Source organism: Rhyacophila brunnea, unplaced genomic scaffold, assembly GCF_057557595.1.
Source record: "Rhyacophila brunnea isolate RB1 unplaced genomic scaffold, BYU_Rbru_1.0 scaffold_9, whole genome shotgun sequence".
Classification (NCBI taxonomy): Eukaryota; Metazoa; Arthropoda; class Insecta; order Trichoptera; family Rhyacophilidae; genus Rhyacophila; species Rhyacophila brunnea.
The window spans coordinates 23085552-23111728 of NW_028233361.1; the positions used below are offsets into that span (position 1 = coordinate 23085552).

The following is a 26177-nucleotide window of genomic DNA, read 5'->3' on the forward strand; positions in this document are numbered from 1 at the left end:
TTTTAAAACAAAGAATCATTTTGCAAAAAAAATATTATGTAGGCAATGACATTATTATGTAGGTAATAATAGTAAATGAGCTGGTATTCTCTTTAATATGAAGTATTCCCAGGTACCTATTTAGATTATTTTTGAGGATAGCCATACCTTAAAAATTATACAAAGTTGACAGATCGTAGGACGTGTCATAAAAGTGTCAACAAAACCAAGTTTTCTAACTTTTTTGGCATGATGTCTGGGTCTTTTAAAGGTTTCACAGAAAAAGATATCGAAAAAATTAAGGACAACAAAACAGGTTTACTTGACAGTTATATCTTCTTAAATCATACATCAAGAATGATACGCCTTTACTTTTAAGCATCCCACGTTAATATCAAGAAATCATAAATAATTTCCGTTATACTTTTTTCATGGGCAATCATAATGCTATTATGTCACATATAATTATATATATATATACTTATATATATATAAATAAATATTATATTGTGATACGGGGAAACCATTGCCTGCCACTTGTTTGGAGTATTTATCATTTGATTTTTGATGAAAACCGTCCATCAGTCCATAATAAACCATTGCACAACCGTGGATGGTTGCATCCTGTCTGCAATAATATTATTTTTGAGCTTGCATTTTAAATTAGAATTTCATTTTAATCTCTGAATTCGTCAACTTTCACAATTACTGTATAAATACACTTTTTTGTGTGCATATTTATATCAATCTTTAATTCAAACCCTAATAAATAATATTAGAATATTATAATACTTAATACAATGTAGGATTCGTAATGTAGATATTATGTTTTTATGAGAAGTAAAAATAAATAAATTCTTCAAAACAGTTATTACATAATAATAATGTAAGTATCTAAGTAGGTATCTACCTATGCAAAAAATGCCTGTCCTATAATTAGTTATCTATCTAATGTTATCAAGTTTTGGGAAAAGGTTTGCACAGAATGCTAAAATATGTATATGAAGAATTTCAGAAATCCTCAAATTGCTTGCTCGTTCACGATACTTAACTACAATTATTCAGGTTTAGTTTAAAATACGGCGCCTGCAATGGATGAGTAGTTGAGTGTCCGCTATTGAAGCTATGGTTCTAATTTCGCATCAAGTAAATCTACATGCTGTTTTTAATGTGTGTTTGGATCCAGATTCGTGGACCTAATAGGTTGAGCAAGTAGCTAACATCCATTTTTCATTGAAAAATCTGGTCGAAAGCCTCTTTCAGGAAGCAGTGAAAGTGCATATTAGACTGTAGAACCAATGAAAAATAAAAATAAAATAGGGTGGAAAAACTGACTCATAAGGCCATCATCGTACCTATATTGTAAGTACAGGCGGCCCTCAACTTTCGTACGTAATTGGTTCTTGGAAATGTATACAAATGTTGAATGTACAAAAGTAGAGTAATGTAAAAAATCATCAAAAAGTGTACTTAAAATTTTTATTTATCAATGGGTATAATAAAGTTTACGAGGTGTATTATAGCAAACAGGTGTTTTCCTTATAAACTTGTCAAAAAATAGTTGAATACCACCCTTTTTTTCTTTGTGGAGAGAGAAGCTACTGCATGGAACCGCACAGTTTTTGCATTATCAACAAAAATCTAAATTTTAAGATAAGTACAAAATAGCAAACTGTACGAAAGTAGAATGTGTGAAAGTCGAGGATCGCCTGTACATCTTTATTAACTACACAGCAATATATCCAGTGTTTGCTTTTTTACGTGAATTAATTATATCTAATAAATATATATAATATGTAATATTAGTTAGGTATTCACCTCAATGAAATTGTAGGTAATACAATATTGCAAAACATTGAATTACGTAATTGTTTAATTTCTAGATGGTGCCCCTCCCATCAAAAAATCTACGATGAAAAATAAAGTGCAGCATTCGGTTACCCTCAAGAAAATGGCAGGCGATCAAAAGTTTGAAATTATTGATCAAAAGGCTATGTTGAATCAGCAACCCGTAGAAGTCGAACAAACAATCGTAGTTCCGGAACCCGCCCGCAAAATAAGTGAGGCAGAAATTTGTGCTCTGAAAAATGAGGCTAACAACAACGGCAACGACTTGAATGATAATATTGACGAAGTTTGCGATTTACCCATTTTAAATACTGACATATTGGGATTTGAAAAGCCTATCAACTTAGAAGAGTTTCAGGCGCATCAAAAACTTATCGAGGAACAAAATAGGAAGAGGAAGGAAATGTTGGCAAAAGCTTTAGATGATCGGTTAGCAAACAATATCTATTATCACTGTTTGTCTTTGATTTCCATTAAGAGAAATGTATTCTTTTTTTTTCAATCGAAGCATGTATCTTCAGTAGAATATTCACTGTAAATTTGATAAATTTCTCAACAAGTTTCTGTCCATACTACTTCTGCCATCAGGCAATATAATCGAGTTTTAATTTATAAAACGATTTGTAGGTAAATGCATAATATTATCAAACTATCAATATCGACTGAGGAATGATTATCGCACGCTGTTCACGCACGCGGTAGGTTCTTAAGATTTAACATAAATAGTGCACTCTAAACTTTGTCAGTAAAACGTATTTGTTTTCATTGAACTATGACTACAATGTGTAGATAGTGTTTGTTAGTTATTTGAAATTCAATTAAACCCCGCCTAATCCAAGCCATAGATATTAGTCAAAATATATTCATACATCTATAAAACATCTAAAATGAAGCCATTAAACCATTCATAATTTTAGATGTTTTATAGAAAAATGAATATTTTTTATCGATTATGGTTTGGTGAAAAAACTAACCAACACCATCTGTAATAAGTATTTTAATTAAACGAAATTAAATAAGTATGACTGCAAAATGTGCATTATTTTTTGTCAGATCGCTCATAGCACAAACTAACCAGCACCATCCGCAAATTGTATTCTCAGTTTAGTGAAAACAAAAAGGTAAGTATGATTGACAAATTTTAGTGTGCAGTGGTAATAGCAGTGGCTTTAATGTAATAGCGCTAATAGCAGTGGCGAGGGGTGGAGGTAGGCTGTTAAGGTTCGATATAAATAGTTATATCGAACCCAGCCTACCTCCACCCCTCGCCACTGCTATTTATATATATACTAAGTCATATGGTGGCGGCTTAATAATTAACCACGAAATAGAAACATGTTGCAAAGCAAACACAAATTCACACAGACAAACTATTATCGTCACTTTGTTTAGTTTATTTAGTAATTATTACAATTCATATTACTGTTTGTACTTCCGAAACAGGGAGTTCTTAATAATCTTCAGTTCCATTTTTAGCAACATTTCTTTTGAGTACACTATTATTATTATTATATATTACCACCGTGCTTGGAACAGTTTTCCTTCAAAGTTCCCCATTATAGACCATGTTGACGCACTACTGTTGGGTTTGGCATCCAGTGGTGAACTCTTTTAATAATGAATTATTTACAGATTCATTTGAGTTAAATAATGTTGGTATGTTAAATCTGTTCATGTTTTCTTGCTTTAACTTGTAGATCTAAACAAACTGCAGAAGAAGCAATTCGACTGGAAAACATAAAAAAAGAACTGCAAAGCCTTGATGCAGCTCTATCTGACGATGTGTCAATACTTAGGAAACAAATTGACAAAGCGAGTCTCGTATATTCAGAAGCGGAGTAAGTGTTTTTTTCAATCGTTAAGTGCTTAGAAATTTGAAGCGTGTGCTAAAAAAATTATGTTGCAAGCAGTGGCGGCCGGTGACAAGAATATGAGGGAGTGCAAAAAAAACTCACCTATTTATACAAGAAGTCCATCTTCCATCGATTTTGAAAACACGTTGATAAGACGAACATCTATACTTAACATCGCAAGAGCATTTAGCCTGTCTTGAGTCATTGTATTTCTCAAAAATGACTTAACCTTTTCTAAAGTTGAGAAACAACGCTCACTTCCCACTGAAATCATCGGGATTGTACAAATTATTTTTAATAGGGTAACACTTTTGCCAAATACTTCCAGTAAATTATTATTAGTGAAAAGTTGAAGTATCAATAATGCTCCAACAGTAACGTAGAAATCTTCTCTACTGTATAAGACTATTAGTTCATTTTTAAGTTAAAATTTGTCACGTTAATAATAATTATTCATTATTTATAATTAAGTATTAAATTACCCGATTTAAAAAAATTCATTTACTAAAATATAATGCCAGCCGGCTAGGTAGGCGGCTAGCTCTCTTCAGTACACATTTTAAATGTACGTATGATTTTGAAATGATTAATGCGAAACATAGCTGATAATTTGGCATAATTCGGTCGCGTTGTTTACGGAACTCTAACTGTGACCGCCGATTTTTAAAAATTCATTGCGTGCGGCCGCATTGTAGATATGTTTCAGACGATGCATATTTACATATTCCAAAGTTTTAGCGTTGTCCATCGAGTAATAAGATAGTTATAATAAAAGTTATAAAAAATAAATGTCACCTCCGCGCATTGCCAATCTGCCCCTATATTAAACGTCGAACTGCAAAAAATGATATAAACTTTGCAACCAAGGAATTTCGGCACATTTAACATGATGAGTGACATGCTTATTGAACATATTTAAGCCGAAACGTCGATATTGAGTGGAAAAAAATAATATCTTCGGTATTTTCTTTAAAATCAGCCCATGTCAGATTCAAATCGCAGAACGTTCCCGCGACACGACAGTGCTGTGATCTGTCATATAAAATCGCAACTTCGTTTAATGAATGCATTTTCACGATACCTACGATGACGTTATTGAATTGAATCGTCGATTTATGCTCTAAATTCCCATTGATGACATTCTGCCGCTACGGCAGCTATCCAAGGTAGGGTTGTATCGAAGTATTAGCACTTATTGTGATCCAAAAGCAGTCTTTATACTTACCCACCTATAGAATAGATGATGCGCCGATGTGAATAATAATTGCTTCATGAATTCGACTCGGAAAATTAATTCCGATTAAACTATAAAACAGTGGGTAGTTATCGACATACTACCTACACAAGTACCTACCTAATGATAAGGTTAATGATACCTACCTAATCTCAAAATGACCACAAAAGAAATGGGGCCTTTTTATCGTACTTACTTACCTATCAAAATAGGTACCTACCACCTAATCTTAAATCGACCACGAAATAGGGCCCCATTATCGTTTCAAATAAGAAAAATTATAAATAGGTAGGTAGGTAGGTAGGTACCGTTCCATGAATGAATAGGTACTTGGCTGAGCTAATAATGTCGGCCAATGTAAACTGTCATCCGTCTCGATGTGAATCGCTAATTAAAATAACGATGAACAATAATAATTTCACTTGTAAAATTCTCATTCAACGACAGTACCTATGCTCCATGTTCCTTCTTATTGAATAGATACCTACCTACCTATCTGTACAAAATAAACGTAATAATAGATATTATAAGTCCTATGTAACTAGGTACCTACTTCAATGCGGCAAACACTAGGCTAATTAATTGTTAAAAGCTACCCACCCACCTACGTCTACAATTCTACACCTAAGTACCTATTTATTCTCAATAACAGCCTTTCTGTGGAATACCCACCTGATTAAAATCATAATGCACCTAAGTACCAAATTAACAAGCTGAACTGAACTGTGTGTACATCAAATTTAAGATACCTACCTATTGAAACACTAATAGTAATAGGGTAATCTCAAAATGAAAATAAAAAAAATAATCCACCAACGTTAGCATAATAATATCGGCGAAATCGGTGAAACCGGGAGCGGCTTACGTTGGACTAAACTTGCTAAACTAACCGTTTGATAAATAAGTCGAGAATATGTTTCTATTTTTGCACTGCATGCATCGACATGACATTAGTCATCAATAATTAGGCTTCCAACTATATCTCGACGCGTGGCCTAAGCGCTTGTGTTGGAATATTTATATCGGCCAGTATATGATTTTATTGTCCGAACGCCGAGTTAAGCTTTGTGTGCTATGGCATTAGGTACAGGCAACCTCCTGAAGAATTAACTTGGAAAACATCATTTCCAACGAAGATTCATGTAGTCTTATAGAACTTTGTTGGTTTTGATTCTACTAGCCTCATTTGTCGATCTAAATTTTTAAATGTATGCGTGAAAAATAGTGTAAATTCAAGGTACACTTTGAATTTTGCTCCTTGGCATGTCTCACCGATGTTGGCATGTGTGTATTGGTCGCGTCTCATTGGTGTAGTTACGTGTGTATTGGTAGACGGTGGCGTTGGCGCGTCGAAATCACATGTTCGAATACGCGCGGAATTCAAAATGATTGATTTCGTATAAGTTTCCGATATCGCATTTTTCGGAATACATGGGGGTTGTATATTATATATTTTTATTTAATCGATGATGGGAGTGCAGTGCACACTTTGCTCCTTTACTAGAGCCGTCCCTGGTTGCAAGCATTGATATTTTACATCTTCATAATTTTTAGCATTTGAGAATGTTGAACTGTTTATGGGTCGTCTCATTGCTGTGTACAGCCAATTAAATTTTATATCGGTATTCTGGAGTAGTCAAAACTGATAGTGGGCTCTGTATGATTTTTGGCGCATATGAACATCTCTATTCTTGTCAATATTAGTAAATTACTATATAGGTACATATTTTATAATGGTTTTCTGTATTCTATTATGTTCATCATCATGTAAATCAAATTCTTTTTTTTTTTTTTGACCTCCACAGAGTAGAGGTTTGTACAGTTGAACAGATTTTGTTTTTACGAGAAATGGATGTTAGCCACTTGCTCAACCTGTTACGTCCATATTCTGATTCCAAACACACTCTCCATGTCATACTCATACACACGTCCATACTCTGAACCTGGGACCCACAGGATTATAAGCCGACACATTAGCCGCTCGGCACATCGCCGTTAAATTATGTTCTATTACATCCATTAATGTCAATTAATATCTTTCCATGAGATTTTTTTTACTTGCCTTGATTGGATCTCCTGTTTACTTATCCAATGAATTTAGCGTTACCAAACCCCGATTGTGCGTTTTTACAGGAAGAATTATCATAGAGTGGAGAAAGAGTTTCTTGCTGCAAAATTGACACTTCAGAAGGAGAAGGAAAGGAAGGAATTACTTACAGAGCACCTGTGCACTCTAATCGCTCACAACGAGGATCGCAAGGCGAAGAAACTGGAGTCTTTAATGGACCAGCTGGTGTATAACAACGTCGAAATAATACACAGCTATGTGAGTGACGGAGTTTGCGAACAAACAGGTAAAATGTTGGAAATGGAAGACGGACATGTCATCATTAGAGATGATTAAGAAAATATAATATCTTTTGAATATATTTTTTAAATTTATTGTTGAAAATATACAATAATGTGGTGCTAAAATAAATAATCATCTTCCAAAAACAACTATTAATAATAAATTAATCTGTACAACGAATATTATTATATTTAATTGTTTATATACAGTTCTTACAATTAGTGAAATAACATTTTTTTTTACAATTCGTAATAATTAATTACATGAAAAAATATTAATATTAAGGCTGTGTTCAATTTATACGTGGCAATAATTAGCGGCCAATATCAGGCAGGCATTTACTATCTACATAATTATTAATTTATAGGCATATTTTGTACAAATATTTTATTAATAAGTTATGTAACTAAATTTTACTCTTGTGTTGCCCTATTTTTGTCGTCATTATTTCATACGCTAATAATATATTCTCTCTCTATAGTCTATATTAATATTCTAAGTATAGAAGATGAGACTGTGAATGTTCAAAAGAAAGATTATCACACACAGGGACAAAACGATAGCGTCGACTGCAATATTTTCTTAAAAAATATTGTTGAGCATTATTTTATTACCTACTTATTAAATAACCAAGTAAGATAGAATCAATTATCTATGAATCATCAGAGTTCCATTTTTTGTTTAATTCTTAATAATACTTATAGTTAATACAGGCACATACCTTACGTGGGGGACTATTTTAATAGCATTACCGAAAGTATTGAAAGTTATAGTAAAAATGTAATTTATTGAACAATTTTGATTTTGTTAGGTAGACATAAAAGGACTTTTTTTACCTTTTATTACGCATTGTAGACTGGTCTTCAACAACCATGGTTGCTAGTAGCCAGAAAGTGTGGTTGGTTGCCGTAATCGCTGATTTCCTTCCTTCTGAATCGCGGTTGGCGGAGATCAATCGACAATATGTTTAATAATTCATACAAAATCTTTGATGTTAATCGTTTATTTTTTACAATGATTTTTTCACAATTTGTGTCTCATTATGCAAAATATTCCACTGAAACAAAGCTAACTTCACTATTCATAACAAAATATGAATTTGGATTTACATGTTACGTTTATTTGCTTCTTTTAAAGTAACCTATTCTCTTTTTACTTAAAAAATAATAGACGCAAACTAGCAAACTAGGATGAATGTATGTAGCTGTAAAGACGCTAATAGAATGAATTTTGTTTTGTAGTATCTACTGTGACATCTCGGAATGTAATTTTTTTAACTAACATTCTGGCAAACATACAGTAGAACCTCATTTATCTGGACTAATTGAATATAAAAGTGATAAATCCAAACGATCGAAAAACATTCTGGATAATTATGATTTTACTGTATGATTACATTGTGAAATTATATAACAGTGTTGTCACAAAACATAATGCTCTCATTAAATTCGGACAAATAAGTATTTAATATAAATTACAAAAATATGTATGCAGTAATCTTTTGTGTATAATAGCCATAGATTTATTTACCTATTAAAAAAATTGCCATTTTCAAACCAGTTTTAATTAAATGTAGGGATATAAAACAATACTAGTAACAGAAAATTTAAAATGAAACCATTTAAATAATGAAAATAAATTTTGTACAAATTTTAATAATTCATTTTCAACTAACAATTTTTTTGTGCGAGTTAACTTTGTAATGAATTATCATTTCAATGATTCTGTGCTTTATAAAAGCATTATGTTATTAGAGTATTTACATTTATAAGGCATTTGTATTTTAAGTTTTATGCAATATTAATTGGTTAGATTATATTATATAACATAAGTACTTTAATGAATGGATGCTTTAGTTTCCTATTGAACAATAATATATTTTTAATACTATTAATTTTGAGTTGTAACTATTTTATAATGTTAGAGAGCTGCTAAAGATATACTTACAGCATCTTGTAATGGAGATTTAAGTAGAAATATGTTTTTCTTTATAGAAATAAGATCTTTTTCTACCAAAGTGTCTTATTTATCGGTGATATCTGTATGAATGTAATACTTACGAATAATACTCACACCAGTAAGATAAACAAAGATAATTTTGTGTTTTATTTATTCTCAAAAGGATGTTAGTTCCTTGCAAACATCCTTTTCCCCGTATGTTATCCTCTTCCGTATGTATATTTCCCTTCCGCTTCTCTCAACACTCTGTCGACGTTCATGGTAGCTTTCTCCAAGGATTTCCTGGTGTCTCTCTCCCGCTGTAAGAGTTCTAGGCCTTTCTTAGCCGCGCAATGGTACCTCTGGCTCAGTGATGCTTCAGATCCCTTCACTCGAGGGATGTGACCCGTGTACCCAGCTATCGGTGGAAATTCGGGAGAGATGTGATTTTCTTTTTGAAAAAAAAAGGAATTTTGGTAAATAATACGTCAGCACAAACATTTCAAAGTGGATCTAGAGAGTAGAATTCTTCATAAAAAATATGTTCCCACTGTTTTCTTATTTCTATAATTTTACATTTATTTACAAATTTATTAATTGAATTAATTAACAAGTACCTACCTATGTAAGATTTAATAATGCAAGATACCTTTGAATATTTTTTCTAATGAAAGTTTTAGACAGTTTGGTTTCCGAGTTCATCCGAGTACTAATCGGTTCTTTCGGTACTTATGTGTTATGACACATTCTCAATATTTTTTGACTCATGCCTCCCTTTGATAATAGCCAAGTAACCTACGATTCCTCAGCACATTCGCATAAAAAGAATTTTTAATAAGGAGAACACGTTAAAAATAATCGATCATTAATAAAACTTTATACATTATGTGAATTCGTTATCTTCACATGTCATTCTTTCACTTCAGTATTTTTCTCATTAAGCTGTACTGTAGAACCTCTATTATCCGGATTTTCGATTATCTGGATTTTTCAAAATAAACACAACATTAATTTTACTAATGGTTTTGTAAATTCGTTTAAAAACTAATAAATCTAAAAAATTATAACACCACTTCACATGGACCTACTGAAATATGATTATATTCTAAAACATTAGAGCGAGAGGTTTAAAAGAATACTATTTTATGTAATAAAAATACTTTATGCAGTCATCAAATGTTTAAAATAAATATAAAGGCTAATAAGGCTTCAAAATAATATAAATAGATTATCTACAATGTTTAAGGAATGCCCAGAAAATACCATAAAAGCTCCATTTTGACCTACGCTGAGCATGTGGGCCCTTAAGCCGAATTCTCTGATCCTCAGTCGACAAGGTCAATTACAATTGAATTTTGCAATCATTGTCAATATGTGTATTAATAATGTCAACGAATAAGAAAGAAATCAAAATTTGAATATATTTTTGGATTTAGAAAAGTTATCCAACAGTATTGAAACTAAATAATAGCATTCTACTAAGAATTTTAATTAAAGTCACTTTCAAAATTAAATACAATTTGAAAGAATTGTATTACCTTTGTACTTGTTTCTTTCTTCGTATTGCCGCAGAGAAGTCTTCACCTCGTCCCTGTTGTGAATGGGCTCCATCTTAGGCGCACTCCGCGACCTGGTGTAGCGCTTATCGATTTCCTTCCTCCGTCTTAATTCCGACTGTTTAGCGCTGAACTCCGTCATACTGTCATCGGCTGCCCTTCCGTATGATTTGCCATAGCGAAAATTTAATCCAGGAATGTAACCGGTATAGCCTAATATGTACTTCTTCCCACGGTAAGCAATGTCGTTGTAGTTGTCAGGCAAAGCGGTGTCTTTGTACTGTGAAACAGGTTTGTGTATAGCATAGTCTTCTGGCCGATACGCAGCTGGTCTCCTGTGAATTAAAAGATATATAATAAATTCATTAATGCGTTCATCAGCCATTACTAACTACACTATGTTACTAAAACAGACTAACTCCTGGAAACGTCTTCACTCTTGTCAACCACAAAGTCCCTTCACCCTTTTCGCCTTAGAGATACCATATTTCTTTCTACTCAGTTTATGCGTCAATTATATTGAGCTACTTTACGAGCTGTTTGTTGGCGAATTTAAAAGCGGGCGATTCAGCTACTGCGATTGTGATGATGACACACAAAACTTTCCATTCGCTGAGAAGCCAACAAGCTAGCGACTATTTTGACAGAACGTAGTTCCTTTTTTACCGGGAGGTCGCTACTACGGCTCTACTGCGCAGACGCAGTACACCCACACGACGGTGTTTAGCGTGTATAGTTGACCGGCTTTCAACTTTTCTCAGTAGATTGTTTACAATCTGCTTGTTAGCTTGTTCGATGATGACACTGGGCGACTTTACAGGCAGATTTTAATGATTAATAATTTTGAGATATGGTTTCCCCAACAGTCACTTCACTTCCATGAATGAAACGACTAGGGGGTCGTTGTACAATGTGTATATTTTGTGTTTGTAACTACCTCGCCACATGCCATCTTCCTCGCATATGGCTTTGAAGATCCTTCTAATATCTTCCTTTCAAAGATATCCAGCTACCTCTAATCTTTTTTGACAAAGTTCAGCACTCTGACCCATACATTAATATGGGCCTGATAACGTTTTTTTTAAGCTTTATTTTAGTTACCTTTGAAGTGGTTTTGTAAACCGTGGTAAGATTTGTTTCCCAGAGTAATTCTCCTATTAACTTTGTGGCTGATGTTGTTTTGAGAACTAATGTATACTATATTTTCTCTTCTACTTCTAGTACCTATAAGTTAGCGGATTATCAGATGTAGGTATTTAATGATGATTATACCATAACCCTCGACATTACGCCATTTTGAGATAATCGCAAATAAAACGGTAAACAATTAGAAAAAACAAACAGCGAAATAAAAATCTATTTAAAAATATCATTAAATTAACAAAAGTGATATTTAAAATTGGTTGTACACTATAAAAAATGGCGGCTGATGAATATAAACGATTTTGTTATATTTATCTAACACACGTGGCTGGATGAGTTAAGTACCAGAATCAAAAATTTTTTTTTTTTAAAAATAGCAAAAATTTAGATTACCGGTTTTGAAACTTATAGCCCCAATTATTATAATGGTTTGGAAACAATGTTTTGTTAAATTTACAATATTTTAGTTATTATTTATGTTAGCAGTTGTTTCGGTCGGTGTCTACTTAAAACGATCCTAATGTATTTTTTTATAAGTTAAGTCATATTTGAATCGTTATGAGGGTGGGGTATAGTCCGAAACGGTGTTGTCTATATAGATGTCTCAAATATTATATACCTATATTACAATCAACAAAAACCTTTTTTCCAAACCGTTATGTAATATAAATAATATTTCGTGAGTATCTGTATGATGTACAATCGACACTTAGCAAAATATTATATCGACTCTGATCTGTAGAAAATCATATAGTCGGTAAGTTGTACTATTATTAATTTGTAAAATTCACTATTTCATGCGTTGAAACCGACAGAATAATGTATCGTAGGTTTACTAACGATATCTACACATTCTGTATTACCATATTAATTTACTTAATGGAGTTGGTTGGGCGTAGTTTTTAATCTTCATTTAATTTTACGACGTATGTATGTTAACCAAATAATGTAATTGCCCACGGCAAAGTTTCCAAGAAGAAGCGTGATTTTCCGAGCACGGTGTATATAACGGATGTTTCCCCGATGCTCATTCATATCGTACAATGTACATTGCTTGCTAAAACGGCTTATTTACAGAAGTTCACCCTTTAACATACCCCCTGTCTTTTATTCATTGTATTTACATAATAATTTTAGAGCAGACGCTGATAAATGAGTATTATTCAAAAGCGTGTCAAAGTCAACTGGCGGTCGTCAGCCCTTACATAAAAAGTAGACATGAAAGAAAATACAATATAATGTAATATGAAAATTATTCAACAAACCTACACGCGTGTCCTGAAAACTTGACCTAGTTAGATTTTTAGATACTTGACAATACACAAACGTAAATAACCTGTAGAATTCACGGACATACTTCACGCTATTCCATTTTAAAATGGTTTAAATGTTTGCAATACTCACAGCAGAGGTCCCCGGCTGGTGAATTCTTGCATTATTTCCCTGGTGTTGGTCCCATAGCAGCGTCCAAAGCGAAACTTGAGCGTCGGACAGTGGCCCGTGTATCTAAAAATGTGTAAACAGATCGATATTTTTATAAGGAAGAGGCATGACAAAGGCGCGTAAGGGGAGCGATGTGCGTCCTTACTTCCGCGTCGAAGCTTGTCGGAAGTGCATTTCGCATACGTGTGTTGTTTGATAGCAAACATAATAACGAATAACATCAGAGCTTACGGAAAATGAAAAGAAATATCTATATTCCTCCGGGAATTTTACAAAAACTTTTTCAAGATTGATTTTATTATATGTACACACTTATAAAACCAAGCATAAAGGGAAACTGGAAAAGGGAATCTATTCAAATGTTTTGAGAAATTTTCTGAGAGTCTTTACTTCATAATATAATCATTATTTTATTCGTGTTGTGATTAAACTATGTAAAACTAAAAGAAGGTGGATCGCGTGTTAATAATTATTTAAATAATAACTAGGTACATATTTTAGCAAATGTAATACTAATGGTACATGGGTCAATGAGAAATGGGACCAGTCTCAGGAAATAAAAACTAGAATTGAGATCGCAAGGAGCGCCTTTCTCAAAATGAGACGCCTCCTTAGCAATCGAGGTCTGAGACTGCGTATGGTACTTTATGTTCTCTCAATTCTTTTCTATGGTATGGAAGTATGGACGATAAACCAAGAGATGTCACGGAGACTTGAAGCTTTCGAGATGTGGCTATATAGACGCATCCTCAAAATCCCTTGGACTGACCGGGTGACAAATGTTGAAGTTCTCAATCGAATGGGGAAGGACCGAGAAGTTCTACGTAGTATCAAAACAAGGAAACTACAGTACCTCGGCCACATTATGAGAGGACAAAGATACAGCATTCCCCAACTTGTCATTCAAGGAAAGATCAATGGGAAGCGTAGCAGAGGACGGCGCCGCATTTCGTGGATTAAGAACCTCCGTGATTGGTACGAGTCAGCGCTCGAAATGGAAAAGTTTACGAACCGGAGCGCTCGACAGTTTTCTGAAGAACAATACATAGTTATCATAGTTAGAAGACATAGTTATCGATATTTCTGTGTATTTCATAAAAATAAGTGTGTTAGATTTTCTATTATATGGCCTATCTAGCTCAGACGGTCAAATTATTTTTTCCACGAGACGGAGCGATAATTTTACCGATTTCACGAACAGGAACGGCGCTCCGGTCCATTTCGAGCCCTGGTACGAGTGCAGCTCCACTGAACTGTTCCGGGTAGCAGACGACAAAGATAAGATCGCCTTGATGGTGGTCGACCTTCGCTAGGGGATGGCACAATAAGAAGAAGAATACTTATGTAAAATGGATATATTCGAAGTACATATTAACTTTACTGATATTGTATGATCTTAAGTGGGTACCATCAGTCTTTTTAATGCTAATTATGTATAGGTATATTATATACAGTGCATAAATACGTACTACAGATTAGAAGTTATTATAGAAACTGACGTGTCTTTCTTGGGCAAAAATAAAAAAAGCGAATACCCAAGTATTTCCTTTATTAAGTGTGGTCTTATTTAATTGACATATTCAAAAATTGGTCATTTTAGTTGGTAGGTACTGACCTAAACATTCTTTTCTTCTTTCGAACATGTCCGATCCTAATAGGATTATATGGGCCTCCACAGAGTGGATGTTTTGTATTAACAGATTTTGTTTATATGAGAAATGACTGTCAGCCACTTGCTCGACACAAACTGAAAAACAATATGTGTACTTGCCAGACCCAGGATTCGAACCTAGGACCCGCGACGCTTAAGCCGCGCGGCCATCGTGGGGGCAATCTAAGCATAATCATATTTTATCTTATAATTGAGGCGTCTAATTCCAAAAAGCGATAAGTTCACATTTGGTCAAAATCGAGAAAAAAATACGCACGTATTCTTTGTATAATTGGACACAATATGTATTGATCTATAAATTCCAAAACGCGACATAACCCTACGAAAAAAAAAATTAAGTCTCAATTTATTACAAAAAGCGCCAAGTCCGTGTTTCATAATATTAAAAGCTTGGTTGATTTTGCGCGTGTTTAAGTCAATCAATAAGGGAACGTTCAATATTGAAAAGGTCGTCTCCTATGCTGTATCATCTGGTAAACACGTGACAGTGCCACGGAAATATGTGCCTTATGCGGAATAAATTTAAAAGTGAGGTACAAATGGCGCTACGTCCAATTTTATTTTGCCTATATTTATTACATTTAAGAGTTTATCGGCTGAAACAAATTGCCATTTGGTTCTAATTTCGACATAGAATACAATGGAAAAAATAATCTCATGTTAATACAAATAATTGAAGCTTGAAACATAAAAACGTTGTTTCCCGAAAATATTGAATTGTGGACTTGTCGCTTTTTGTAATTAGACGCCTCAATTGTTTCACGCAAATAGTTTTCTTCTGAATGTGTGAGTTTATGAGTTCTTAAACAACGTACCTACATATCTGTTTACATTTATATTTAAATTCATCACGTTTATATCATGTCCCTTGAACGAAGATCATCAAAAAGAAAAAAATACTCGATTAAATTCTATGATACTCATTATTTTAATCGACGCATTACTAAACAATATAGTCGAGAGATACCATCCAAATTTGTATAATTTAATAAGCAAATAACGTACCTACAAAAATAGTACTATAATTTTAAAGTTAATAATTAAGACATATTACTCCTACTACTCCTGCGAGACGTGGACCCTCAACATGAGAGATGTCCAAAGGCTAAGAGTCACACAGCGAGGCATGGAGAAGTGTATGTTGGGCATCACGCGAAAGGACCGTAAGATAAACGAATGGGTTAGGAAGCAGACAGGAGTACGCGATGTAATAGTCGTTGCCAAACAGCTGAACGGGCGGGGCACATTGCAAGGACGGCCGCTGGACAAATGCCGTCATCCAGTGGTACCCAAGGGGCACGAAACGGCCACAGGTTGCCCTAAAAGCTGCTGGATTGACGAACTGGTAAAGTTCGGCGGTAATGCGTGGCAGCGAACGACACAAAACCGAGAGAGTTGGAGAAAGCTTGGGAAGGCCTTCATCCAGCAGTGGATTGACCCCGGCTGATGATGATGACTCCTACAATATTAACACAAGCACAGGAATAAACTAGGAATACGAACGAATGTTGCTAAGGAATACCACGAAATATTTTATATTTGTAATAAAAAAAAATTGTAAGTAGGCCGATTACAATGATCCGGAAGTATGTTGGCTCTCCTTTGTTACAGAAAACATTATTGTTGTAAGTTATTGTCAAATTATATATTTTAATTTACTTGCAACATGATACACTATCAATAAAATAAACTTTTTGCTACACGAGAAACGTGGAGTTTGATATCAATGCTATACTACGAGTACCATCTGGTATTGGTAGAAAACCTCACAGAAATCATATGAGGCCTCTAATTACAAAAAGCGACAAGTCCACAATTCAATATTTTTGGGAAACAATGTTTTTATGTTTCAAGCTTCAATTATTTGTTTTAACGTGAGATTATTTTTTCCGTTGTATTCTATGTCGAAATTAGAACCAAATGACAATTTGTTTCAGCCGATAAACTCTTAAATGTAATAAATATAGGCAAAATAAAATTGGACGTAGCGCTATTTGTACCTCACTTTATAATTTACTCCGCGTAAGGCACATATTTCCGTGGTACTGTCACGAGTTTACCAGATTGGTTGACTTAAACACGCGCGAAATCAACCAAGCTTTAAATATAATATGAAACACGGACGGACGGATTTGTAATAAATCGAGACATAAAATATTTTTTTCGTAGGGTTATGTCGCATTTTGGAATCTATAGATCAATACATATTGTGTAAAATTATACAAAGAATACGTGCGTATTTGTTCTCGATTTTGTCCAAATGTGGACTTATCGCTTTTTGGAATTAGACGCCTCAATTAACAACACTACGTACCTACTGTAATTGGGCAAGTACTAATTTTTCTTAAAACTTAATAAAACTAGAATACAAACTCTTACACGCCATGTAAATAAAAAATACATTGAACATAGGTTTTCAGGGTATGCAATCACTCACTATGTTTACGACAGTTGTCTGAAGATTTTTACATTGTAAAGTTATCAAAGTTTATGTGTTTTTTTCATAAAAATAAGTGTGTTAGATTTTCTATTATATGGCCTATCCAGCTCAGACGGTCAAATTATTTATTCCACGAGACGGAGCGATAATTTTACCCATTTCACGAACAGAAACAGCGCTCCGGTGCGTTCCGGTCCATTTCAAGCCCTGCAATCACTTAAATTCCGCACATAGGTACTCGCATGTATGCGTAGAGGCAAAACATTGGGTGTGTGAGGAAAAATCATTTTTAAATACAATGAGTATGTACTGTTTTTTGTGGAAGGTAAACAATTAGACGACGATTATCATTAATCAGGCATCTATTCTATTGCACATGTTATCTAGAGTGAGTGATAAAAAGAATTTTAAAATGTCAATGAGCATTACTTTCACCCGGGTTCAGAAAACTCTAAAAAGGTTTTCTGCAAAGACGTGGTCGGAATGCGTGGTTTCTCATTGAACGCTGTGAAAATTAATGGTATTATTTAAGATAGGTAATTGGAATTCCAGTTGTTAATTTATTGCATACGAATGTTTTTTTTATTTCCTTTTCAAAATGCCGGCACAATAATAATTATTAATAAACACTGTCTATTAAAAAGTCACTCACGAAGATGCATGCTTTTATTTTCGATGAATGATTTAATTTTAAGATTAATGTGCTGCAGGAAATGCTCGTCATAACAAGAAAGAAGAATAACGCCGAGTAAACATTTAAACATAATCACCTATCTATACCAATGGTTTTCAAAGTGTGCACTGTGGCGCACTGGTGACCCAGGCTGTTCGAATAAAAAATAATTCCATACAATCTTAATTCAATGATCACAATGATAGATCCACACTCTTCGGTGGTTGTTGCCTTCAAGGGGTAACAAAACGTGAACTCCTTTTCCCTTATTACCAATGTGACAATTCGTCAGTGTTATTTTCGAGTACAGTTCTGAGCGCTGTGTCATTTAGATATAATTCTTTTGTTTCACACGTCCACATTTAGTAAGTAATATACCTAGGTACCGAAAAAATATTGTGCGTATATTGAAACAGGGAAAAACAATACGTTTATCCATTCAAGCTTAGAGGCTATTCACTGATTTATCGTGGCTGGCGAAAAAAATCTTATCCCCACGAAACCACCCAGTTGAAATATTCGGATTTCTTTCAGCTAATTTGTCGCTCCTGAGCGACACATGACCTGCATACCCGACGGAATGTTACTGGATCTTCCGCCTGATAACAATAGTTTCCACCATATTCTGAAGAATTTTTATATTGAAATTTATTTTCGCCTTATTGAATCGCATCACATCACACCAATGATATAACAATTACTTAACCTGGTATTTTTAGATTTGTTACTTTTCCCCATAGACAGGGGTGGATTTACCTGTATTCTGAGTGTACGCAGGAGTAAGGCCCCGCGCTGACAAGGGGCCTCTAAATTTTAAAAACGAAAATAGCCAAATTCTACTACTAAAAGATTGTTCTTATAATATTATGGAACTGTTTATTACAAATAATGAATGCTATAAGTTATTCTTTGCAATTAAAAAATGGCCATCTATTAATTACGTAATGGATGTATAATTATTATTATCTCCATCCGAAATATTTATTGTCTAATAAGAGAATGATTTTTTTAAATTATGTTGTTGTCAAAATAATTACATACGAAAGAAACAAAGTTTAATAAGATATTTCTCCATTTTCACCGTATGACTAAATCCTCCCTTGGCCATATAATTCAAAATATTCTCATCTCATTAAACGCAAGCATTGTTTGAATATAACAATGTAATTACCTCCCGGCTTAAAGAGAATATTATAGATAGGTAGGTAGTTAAATTATTAATATGTTTTTTTCCCACTGATAACTAACCATGTTAGTAATCTAATTTTGAAAAGGGACAGAAAATTCAGTGCCTATAATAAGTACCCACATTCCGTATAGCGTTTATCTACCTACTAACCTATGTATCCATGTTAAATATTCGGTGGCCCGAAAGGTCATTTCAAAATCAATCATAACTATCATAAAGCAAATTGTTGAAGACTGTCCACCTAAATCCCAAATTGATCGATGCCCTACTCCTAATACTCCCACACGAAGTTTGTGTGGATCTATAGTAGAAGAAAAAAACGTAGAGACTAATATTAATTAATCTATTGGATAAACACTAAATTGAACAGTTCCCAATAGATAGTTCCCAATCTTTCTTGTCGATGGAGTGAAGTCCAAGAGTTTGAAGCCGAATTCGGTTCAATACTTAATGACGGTCCGGTCATAAAACGCAAGAAATACAAAGTTATTTTCAAATCTCTCAAAATTCTCGGTTACGCGACAAACGTTAATGGAAATTTTGATGCAGAACTGTTTTAGTTTACATTTGTTTTTTTTTACGAGAGAATTCTTTGAAACAACTTTGGTACTGAAATTATTTATTATTTGTATGGATAAGTGTATGCATCATATTTTAGTAGGATTATTGATTAAAAAATGGTGCATACCCTTGTTTATATAAATAATAAATAACTAAAGTAGGCTGTTTCAAAAAACTTTTTTGCAAAATATTTCAAATGTTTGTTAGAATAGTTCTGCATTCAGCTGACGCATGAACACCTGTTTAAACATTTTCCCCACACTAGAGATTTAAACCTTATTACAGCGTCATCCAGAAGGCAATCCACTTCCCATTATTTTTCGTATTCCCAGGACTGAGAAAGAAAGCATTTTTTTAAATCTCGCGGGACCTACAGTAAATTACAAAATGGACGTGAAAAGCAGTGAAAATTGGCATACATTGGAAACATATTGTTTTGTCTTACATTCTATGTAAATTAATTGGGTACCTACTACATTAACCAACTGTTAGTGGCCGCAGGGGAAAATTTTGTCATCTACACTGCGTTTCTATTCTGTCAATCTACATCTATTCTGCGTTCTACCTAGGTATGATTCGTATTATAAATTTACTTCCATCTTCGTATATGCCACTCCTAAATAACGCATTAGTTGCCTGCTATATAAAAATTAATTAACATTTTTGAAAACTGCCTTATTAATCTATTCTAGCGATTCTCAACCTTTCTCATTTGGCGGAACCCTTGAAGCAATTTTTAAACTCTGGGTGTGTCGCTACCTGCTTGACACGTAGGTACTAAATAACTAAATTATAGAACAGTATATTACATTTTTTTTCTTTTTTATGATTTGTAGTTAACTAAAGTCAACTTTCAATTTTTTAATATTTTTAATTTTAATTATTTAATAATAAAAATGGAAGATATTATGAATGCACTTCGTAACATACAAAAACAACTTGACGAACAAAGAATAGCGATTCCAGAGAGGCCTTCACCCGAAGAAGGGTTCTTACAAACCAAACAAACTAATTACATACCATTGTTCAATTTATAAACATTATCTAATAGTGGATATTATACAAAAAAATAATAAATAATATTATATAAACTAGAAAATAAGTAGATAATACAACCATAGATAGATATAAATATACATAATAGATATATTCATAGGTTATATATATTCATTAGATATAGTCATTTTAACTGTCGTTTACTTTTGTTTGTAAGAAATAAAAAGGCTTTTTTATAATTTTATTATTATTTATTATTACAAAATGGACGTGTATGTTTGAAAAAAATATATTAAGAGAGTAATATTCATATACTATACACTAGATTTTTAGTAACTAATATTTTGAGATGTCTCCCAAAACCCCAGGGTTTCGTGGAACCTGGTTGATAACAACTGCTCTATTCTTAGACATTAATTAATCAGAGCTGTCGTGGGTATACTCGTGTTACTATAATGGTTCTCTCTAGTGTGTGCACTTCAAATAAAACAATTAATTGAAATAATAAAGAAGTACCTACTTGCACATTTACTAATCTAACAATTCTTTTTTTATGATGTGTAATTCGCACTATTTTAAATGAATAATAATAGACGGAATCGTAAATTAAAATGTCACTATCACTCAAGCCAGATTTCCGTTTGAGGAAAAACGTTATTACCCACCTACTTGGTAAATTAAGACCAAGCGTATGCAAAGTGATTGTATAACATTTGAACTACGCTATGGTCAATTATATTAGAATCAGTGGGTCACGACCTAGTATAGAGGTGGCGAACATTTTACGCATAGGTGCCAAAAAACTTAAGCAAAAAACAATAATAGGGTGGCGCGACAAGTGTAATGCACAGTGTGCACCTTAGACTATAGATACATTGTGTGCACTATTTTTGTTGGATCTCCACTATTATGATTTGGTTATGGTTGAATTAAAAAAAAACTAACGAACACCATCTGCAAATTGTATTCTTCAATCATCAGTGAAAACAAAACAATGATCCGGTTCGTGGATTGTATGCGTACGTGTACCTACCGTTGTCAGCGCTACGGGCACATCACCTCCCAAGCGGTGTTGCCAACCATACTATAATTATAGTATATTATGTATTAAAGTAGTCCGAAGATACCTACTATAATTTTGAAATTTCGGAAAAAAGTATGCAATAGATGAAATACCTATAGGACTAAAGTTATTTGGGAGAGATAAAATAAACCTCTCGAATGTCTGTCTAAAAAAAGCCCTTGTTAATCACTATACGTGTATTTTTTCGAAAATGCAGAAAAGTATCGGTCATTCAACCAGTACTATATTTTTTGCCGAAATACTATAATTTTATATCTGCGTAGGTACTATAATTCGGTGACAATATAACATTGCTGCCAGATAATTAGTACCATTGGTAGGGTTCGGACATCCACACGCACACCATCGACTAACCGATTGTTTTGTTTTTACCGTAATGTCTGGCAAATTTTACTGTGCACCCTACCTCTATCCTTCGCCACCGGAGACACATTATGATCACCTGACCGTGATTCATTTTAATTGGCATGTAAATAATAATTTAGTGTGGGACGTGGATTATAATAATGTGCCGAATAGTTATGTAGGTACTAAGGTAAACTACACTATACACTACTTTTACTACTATAAAATACGATATATGATACGATACGATATAAATACGATAAAACCATATGAAAATCATTATATTTTATTATATACATAACATGAATATTTTGTTTTCGATTTGGGATACATTATTTTTAATTTCTGTACTAGGTATGTACAGTTGTTATCGAGATACATGCTTACCTACCTACAATGCAATGTAGCCGCAATCAGTGGCGTAGATTAAGTTCCCTTTGTGTTAAAAATAATAATAATTTCGTTCGTGAAAAAGAAAAGCGGTAATCATTTTGCAGAGGTAAGTATTAAAAAGTCAGTGGCGTGACTGAGCTCGATTCGGCGAAAGATATAAAACACTTGCGCTACTTGTCTCGCCATGGGTAAAAAGACTTATTTAAGTTTTCATTTTTTGTACACGATCAGTCACAGGTATTTATTTTTTGTTTTGTTTGCGTGGCTTAGGCCGCTTGGGAAGTTTCGAAAAGCAATCGTATCAATGTAAACATTTTATAAAATTGTGATTCATGAAACTTTATTTGGCGTCCTAAGCGATTCGTTTGTGACTGACTTTTCTCCTAAATCAAAATAAGGAGTTCAAAACAAAAAAAAATGTTTGCACGAACAGTAAAATACATCAGTATACAATGATGTTTGTGCACTGTTATATAATACTATATCGGTGGCGAATGGTGGAGGTAGGCTGTTAAGATCGAACACAAATAGTGCACACTAAACTTTGTCAGTCAAAGGTATGTGTGATCATTAAGCTAAGACTACGTAGATAGTGTTTGTTAGTTTTTAAAATTCAATGAACCATCGCCTAATCCAAGCCATAGTCGACAGTTAATAGCCAAAAAATATTCGTTTATTTTAAAATATCTAAAATTATTCCATGGTTTATAGTGTTTATACATACTTTTAGTTATAGATATTCTATAGAGGGAAGAATATTTTTTATCGATTATGGTTTGGTAGGGCAGGGCTCAAAGAATTTAAAAAAAGTAACAAACACCATCAGCTATAATATTATGTATTCTTAAATCAATGAAAACAAAATAAATAAGTAGGTATGACTGAAAAAGTGTGCATTATTTTTGTCGGATCGCTCATAGCATACCTTAACTTGGTTTGGCAGGGTTTAATTTAATTTTAAAAATTAACCAGCACCATCTGTAAATAAATTGTATTCTTGGTTCAATGAAAACAAATAAGTACCTATTGCACTGTGCACTATTTATGTCGAATCTTAACAGCCTACCTCCACCCCTCGCCACTGTAATATAGTATGGCACTTTGTGGGCCTATTGAATGGAATCAACGCAAATGCTGATAATTAACTACCTACATTTTCTTGGTTGTGGTTATTTTTATATTTTCGATTATATTAACATAGATATTATATCCGATCAGTTATTATAGTATAGAATATAGATACTCACAGATACTAATAGTATAGCAAGTAGTTATAAGATGTAGAGTTCTCCAAAAGGGTTATGAAGTGGCACTAGATACCTGAGACGTCTCTGGAGGAGGTTGGCGGACGACATCTAGATGCGGTGCAGAAAGATTGCTAGGGTGATTGACTGGAGAGAGGTCGGGACTAGGGAATCCAATCCCGGGATTGATAAACATAATCCCGGGATTTCGGGATTGATTTTTTTATCAATTTTTATGGAAAATATAACAGAAAAAATACTTTTAATACAAAATAACTACATTAGAAATAAACTGAGTTTGAATGAAGTTTGATGTGTAGGTTGCCGATTCATTTTATTTTTTCACATAGATTATTAAAAATGAGAAAGATTTTTAAAAAAACAATGCTTCGCACTTTTAACAAAGTAATTCCACCATGATATCATACGTTTTACGGCAATTTCATATTTGGCTGACTAATTAGATTTATGAAGCGGAAAGGCCATAAGTACGCCATGATTATTTGCTTTACTATTTTAAATCTCGCTGATCTATTCATTATGTCTTTACTATCAGAAATAGCAATCTCATATTAAATTCACATTATTATTTATATTATAATATTATTTACTCCATTTAACTTGTGTATTTCCAAGATTTAACGTATACAATATTAACAATAAATGTCTTAAATAGTATAAATTATACTAGATTTATTTTTGACCAATTTTATCAATGTTATTTGTAAATATAAAAATTTTATATTAACAATGGAAAAAAATCCCAATCCCGGGACCAGTCCCGGGATCCCGGGATTGTCAAATTGTAATCCCGAAATCCCGGGATCAGAATTTTGGCTCGGGATTGGATTCCCTAGTCGGGACAAAGACCTGAAGAAAAGTTGTGCAATTGGCAATAGACCTGAATCGACTATAGTACCAGGCTATCTAATATAGTAAATGTTCACAAGTAATAGTTTAAATTATATTACAGAAAAAAAAATTATGGCAACAATTGAAGAATAACATTCTAAAACGTACTTTAAACGCCGATAGTTTTGTATGCGCGTTGTATAATAAAATTTACAAGCCGTTACAATATAAGAGTACAGTTAGGTTAACAATGACAATAAAATTGTAGTTTTCGAACTATAAAATAGATAATAAAAATGACAATCCAAATTCATAGTGAAGGAGGGACTGTCACTGGAAAATGTTTTCATTCAATTTAATTTGCCAAATTGTTAAAAAAAAATACATTATGTGTGCTTATATTATTAACCCCACCCATAGAGAGTGATTGATGACAGTTGAATTTAATTTTAGATCGTTGGTTTATTTAAATATTTTGGTTGAATGCCAGTCTTACAGCGCTCGAAATGGATCAGAGTGTTATGTGCCATTCAAATTTGTACCGTTAGTTTGTCAGCCTGTGGGTTCGACAGGCTGAAACATGTTGTATCTTGTCATTTCTTAAGTTTTTTGCATCATATTTATTGTTTCCTTCCTAGAAGTATTTCAGAATAACAAATCACTCTACAGCTGGACGTCTCACAAGAAGGACGCATTGTGTACCTTGTAATATTCAACTTTGTATTAAAACTTCAGTAATAATAATTGTATGTGATTTTGTGTTATAAATCGGAATAAAAGAAAACGTTAAATATAATTAATAATATCTTTTAATAAAACCAACCCATAACATAAAATTGGTGTCAGGAAGTGTGGATAAAGCTAAATAACGTGAAAAAATAACGGTGAATTCAAATTCTTTAAAAATAGCAAGAATCCTAAAAATAAAACACATAATAATATTACGTATAAACTAATTGTTTTTTAAAGTACATCGTTGTGAAAAACGAACGGAAATTAAAAATCTAATTAATAATATAAAGTTGTATATTCTCCTAAATCTTCAAAATCATTAAATCAAGAATCTTCTATATCTTCAAATCCACAAGAGAAGTCCAACAAACTCCTGTCTCCAAGAGTCTTCAAATATCTTCAAATTCCTAAATTCGACGAATAATCTCCAATTCTTCAAAATCAAAACTCGAATTCGTCAAACTCCAATCTCGAATTCATCAAACTCAAATCTCGAATTCTTCAAGCTCCAACTTAAAATTCTTCAAGCTCTAGCTTCAAATGCTTCAAGCTACAGCTTCATATTCTTCAAGCGTCCATCAGATCTTCAAATCTCCAATATCATCAAGACATAATCTCCGAGTGTCAAGTGCTTAGTGTATATAACAGTGAC

At 33.2% G+C, this 26177-nt stretch overlaps 2 protein-coding genes across 2 annotated transcripts in view; one reads left to right on the forward strand and one right to left on the reverse strand.

Moving 5' to 3' along the window:
* The first annotated feature begins 163 nt into the window (after positions 1–163).
* On the forward strand, positions 164–9346 carry Gorab (Golgin, RAB6 interacting). The gene is made up of 4 exons (XM_085959950.1): positions 164–295; positions 1863–2256; positions 3525–3665; positions 7048–9346. Exons 1-4 carry the CDS (start codon positions 229–231, stop codon positions 7316–7318), a joined length of 873 nt encoding a protein of 290 aa, XP_085816076.1. The 5' UTR covers positions 164–228; the 3' UTR covers positions 7319–9346.
* The window catches only part of LOC147063413 (ciliary microtubule inner protein 2B-like), a 75239-nt gene continuing 58407 nt past the window's right edge, over positions 9346–26177 (reverse strand). The window contains exons 2-4 of the mRNA XM_085959951.1: positions 13306–13407; positions 10741–11093; positions 9346–9653 (exon numbers count right to left, since the gene is read on the reverse strand). Coding sequence (XP_085816077.1) covers positions 9424–9653; positions 10741–11093; positions 13306–13407 — 685 coding nt within the window. The 3' untranslated portion in view covers positions 9346–9423. The remainder of the gene's footprint in view (positions 9654–10740; positions 11094–13305; positions 13408–26177) is intronic.

Coding starts and splice junctions, on each gene's coding strand:
- Gorab (XM_085959950.1), top strand. CDS start 229: ATGATGTCTGGGTCTTTTAAAGGTTTCACAGAAAAAGATATCGAAAAA. Junction 296..1,862: donor AATTAAGGACAACAAAACAG/GTTTACTTGACA, acceptor TTTAATTTCTAG/ATGGTGCCCCTCCCATCAAA. Junction 2,257..3,524: donor GCAAAAGCTTTAGATGATCG/GTTAGCAAACAA, acceptor TTTAACTTGTAG/ATCTAAACAAACTGCAGAAG.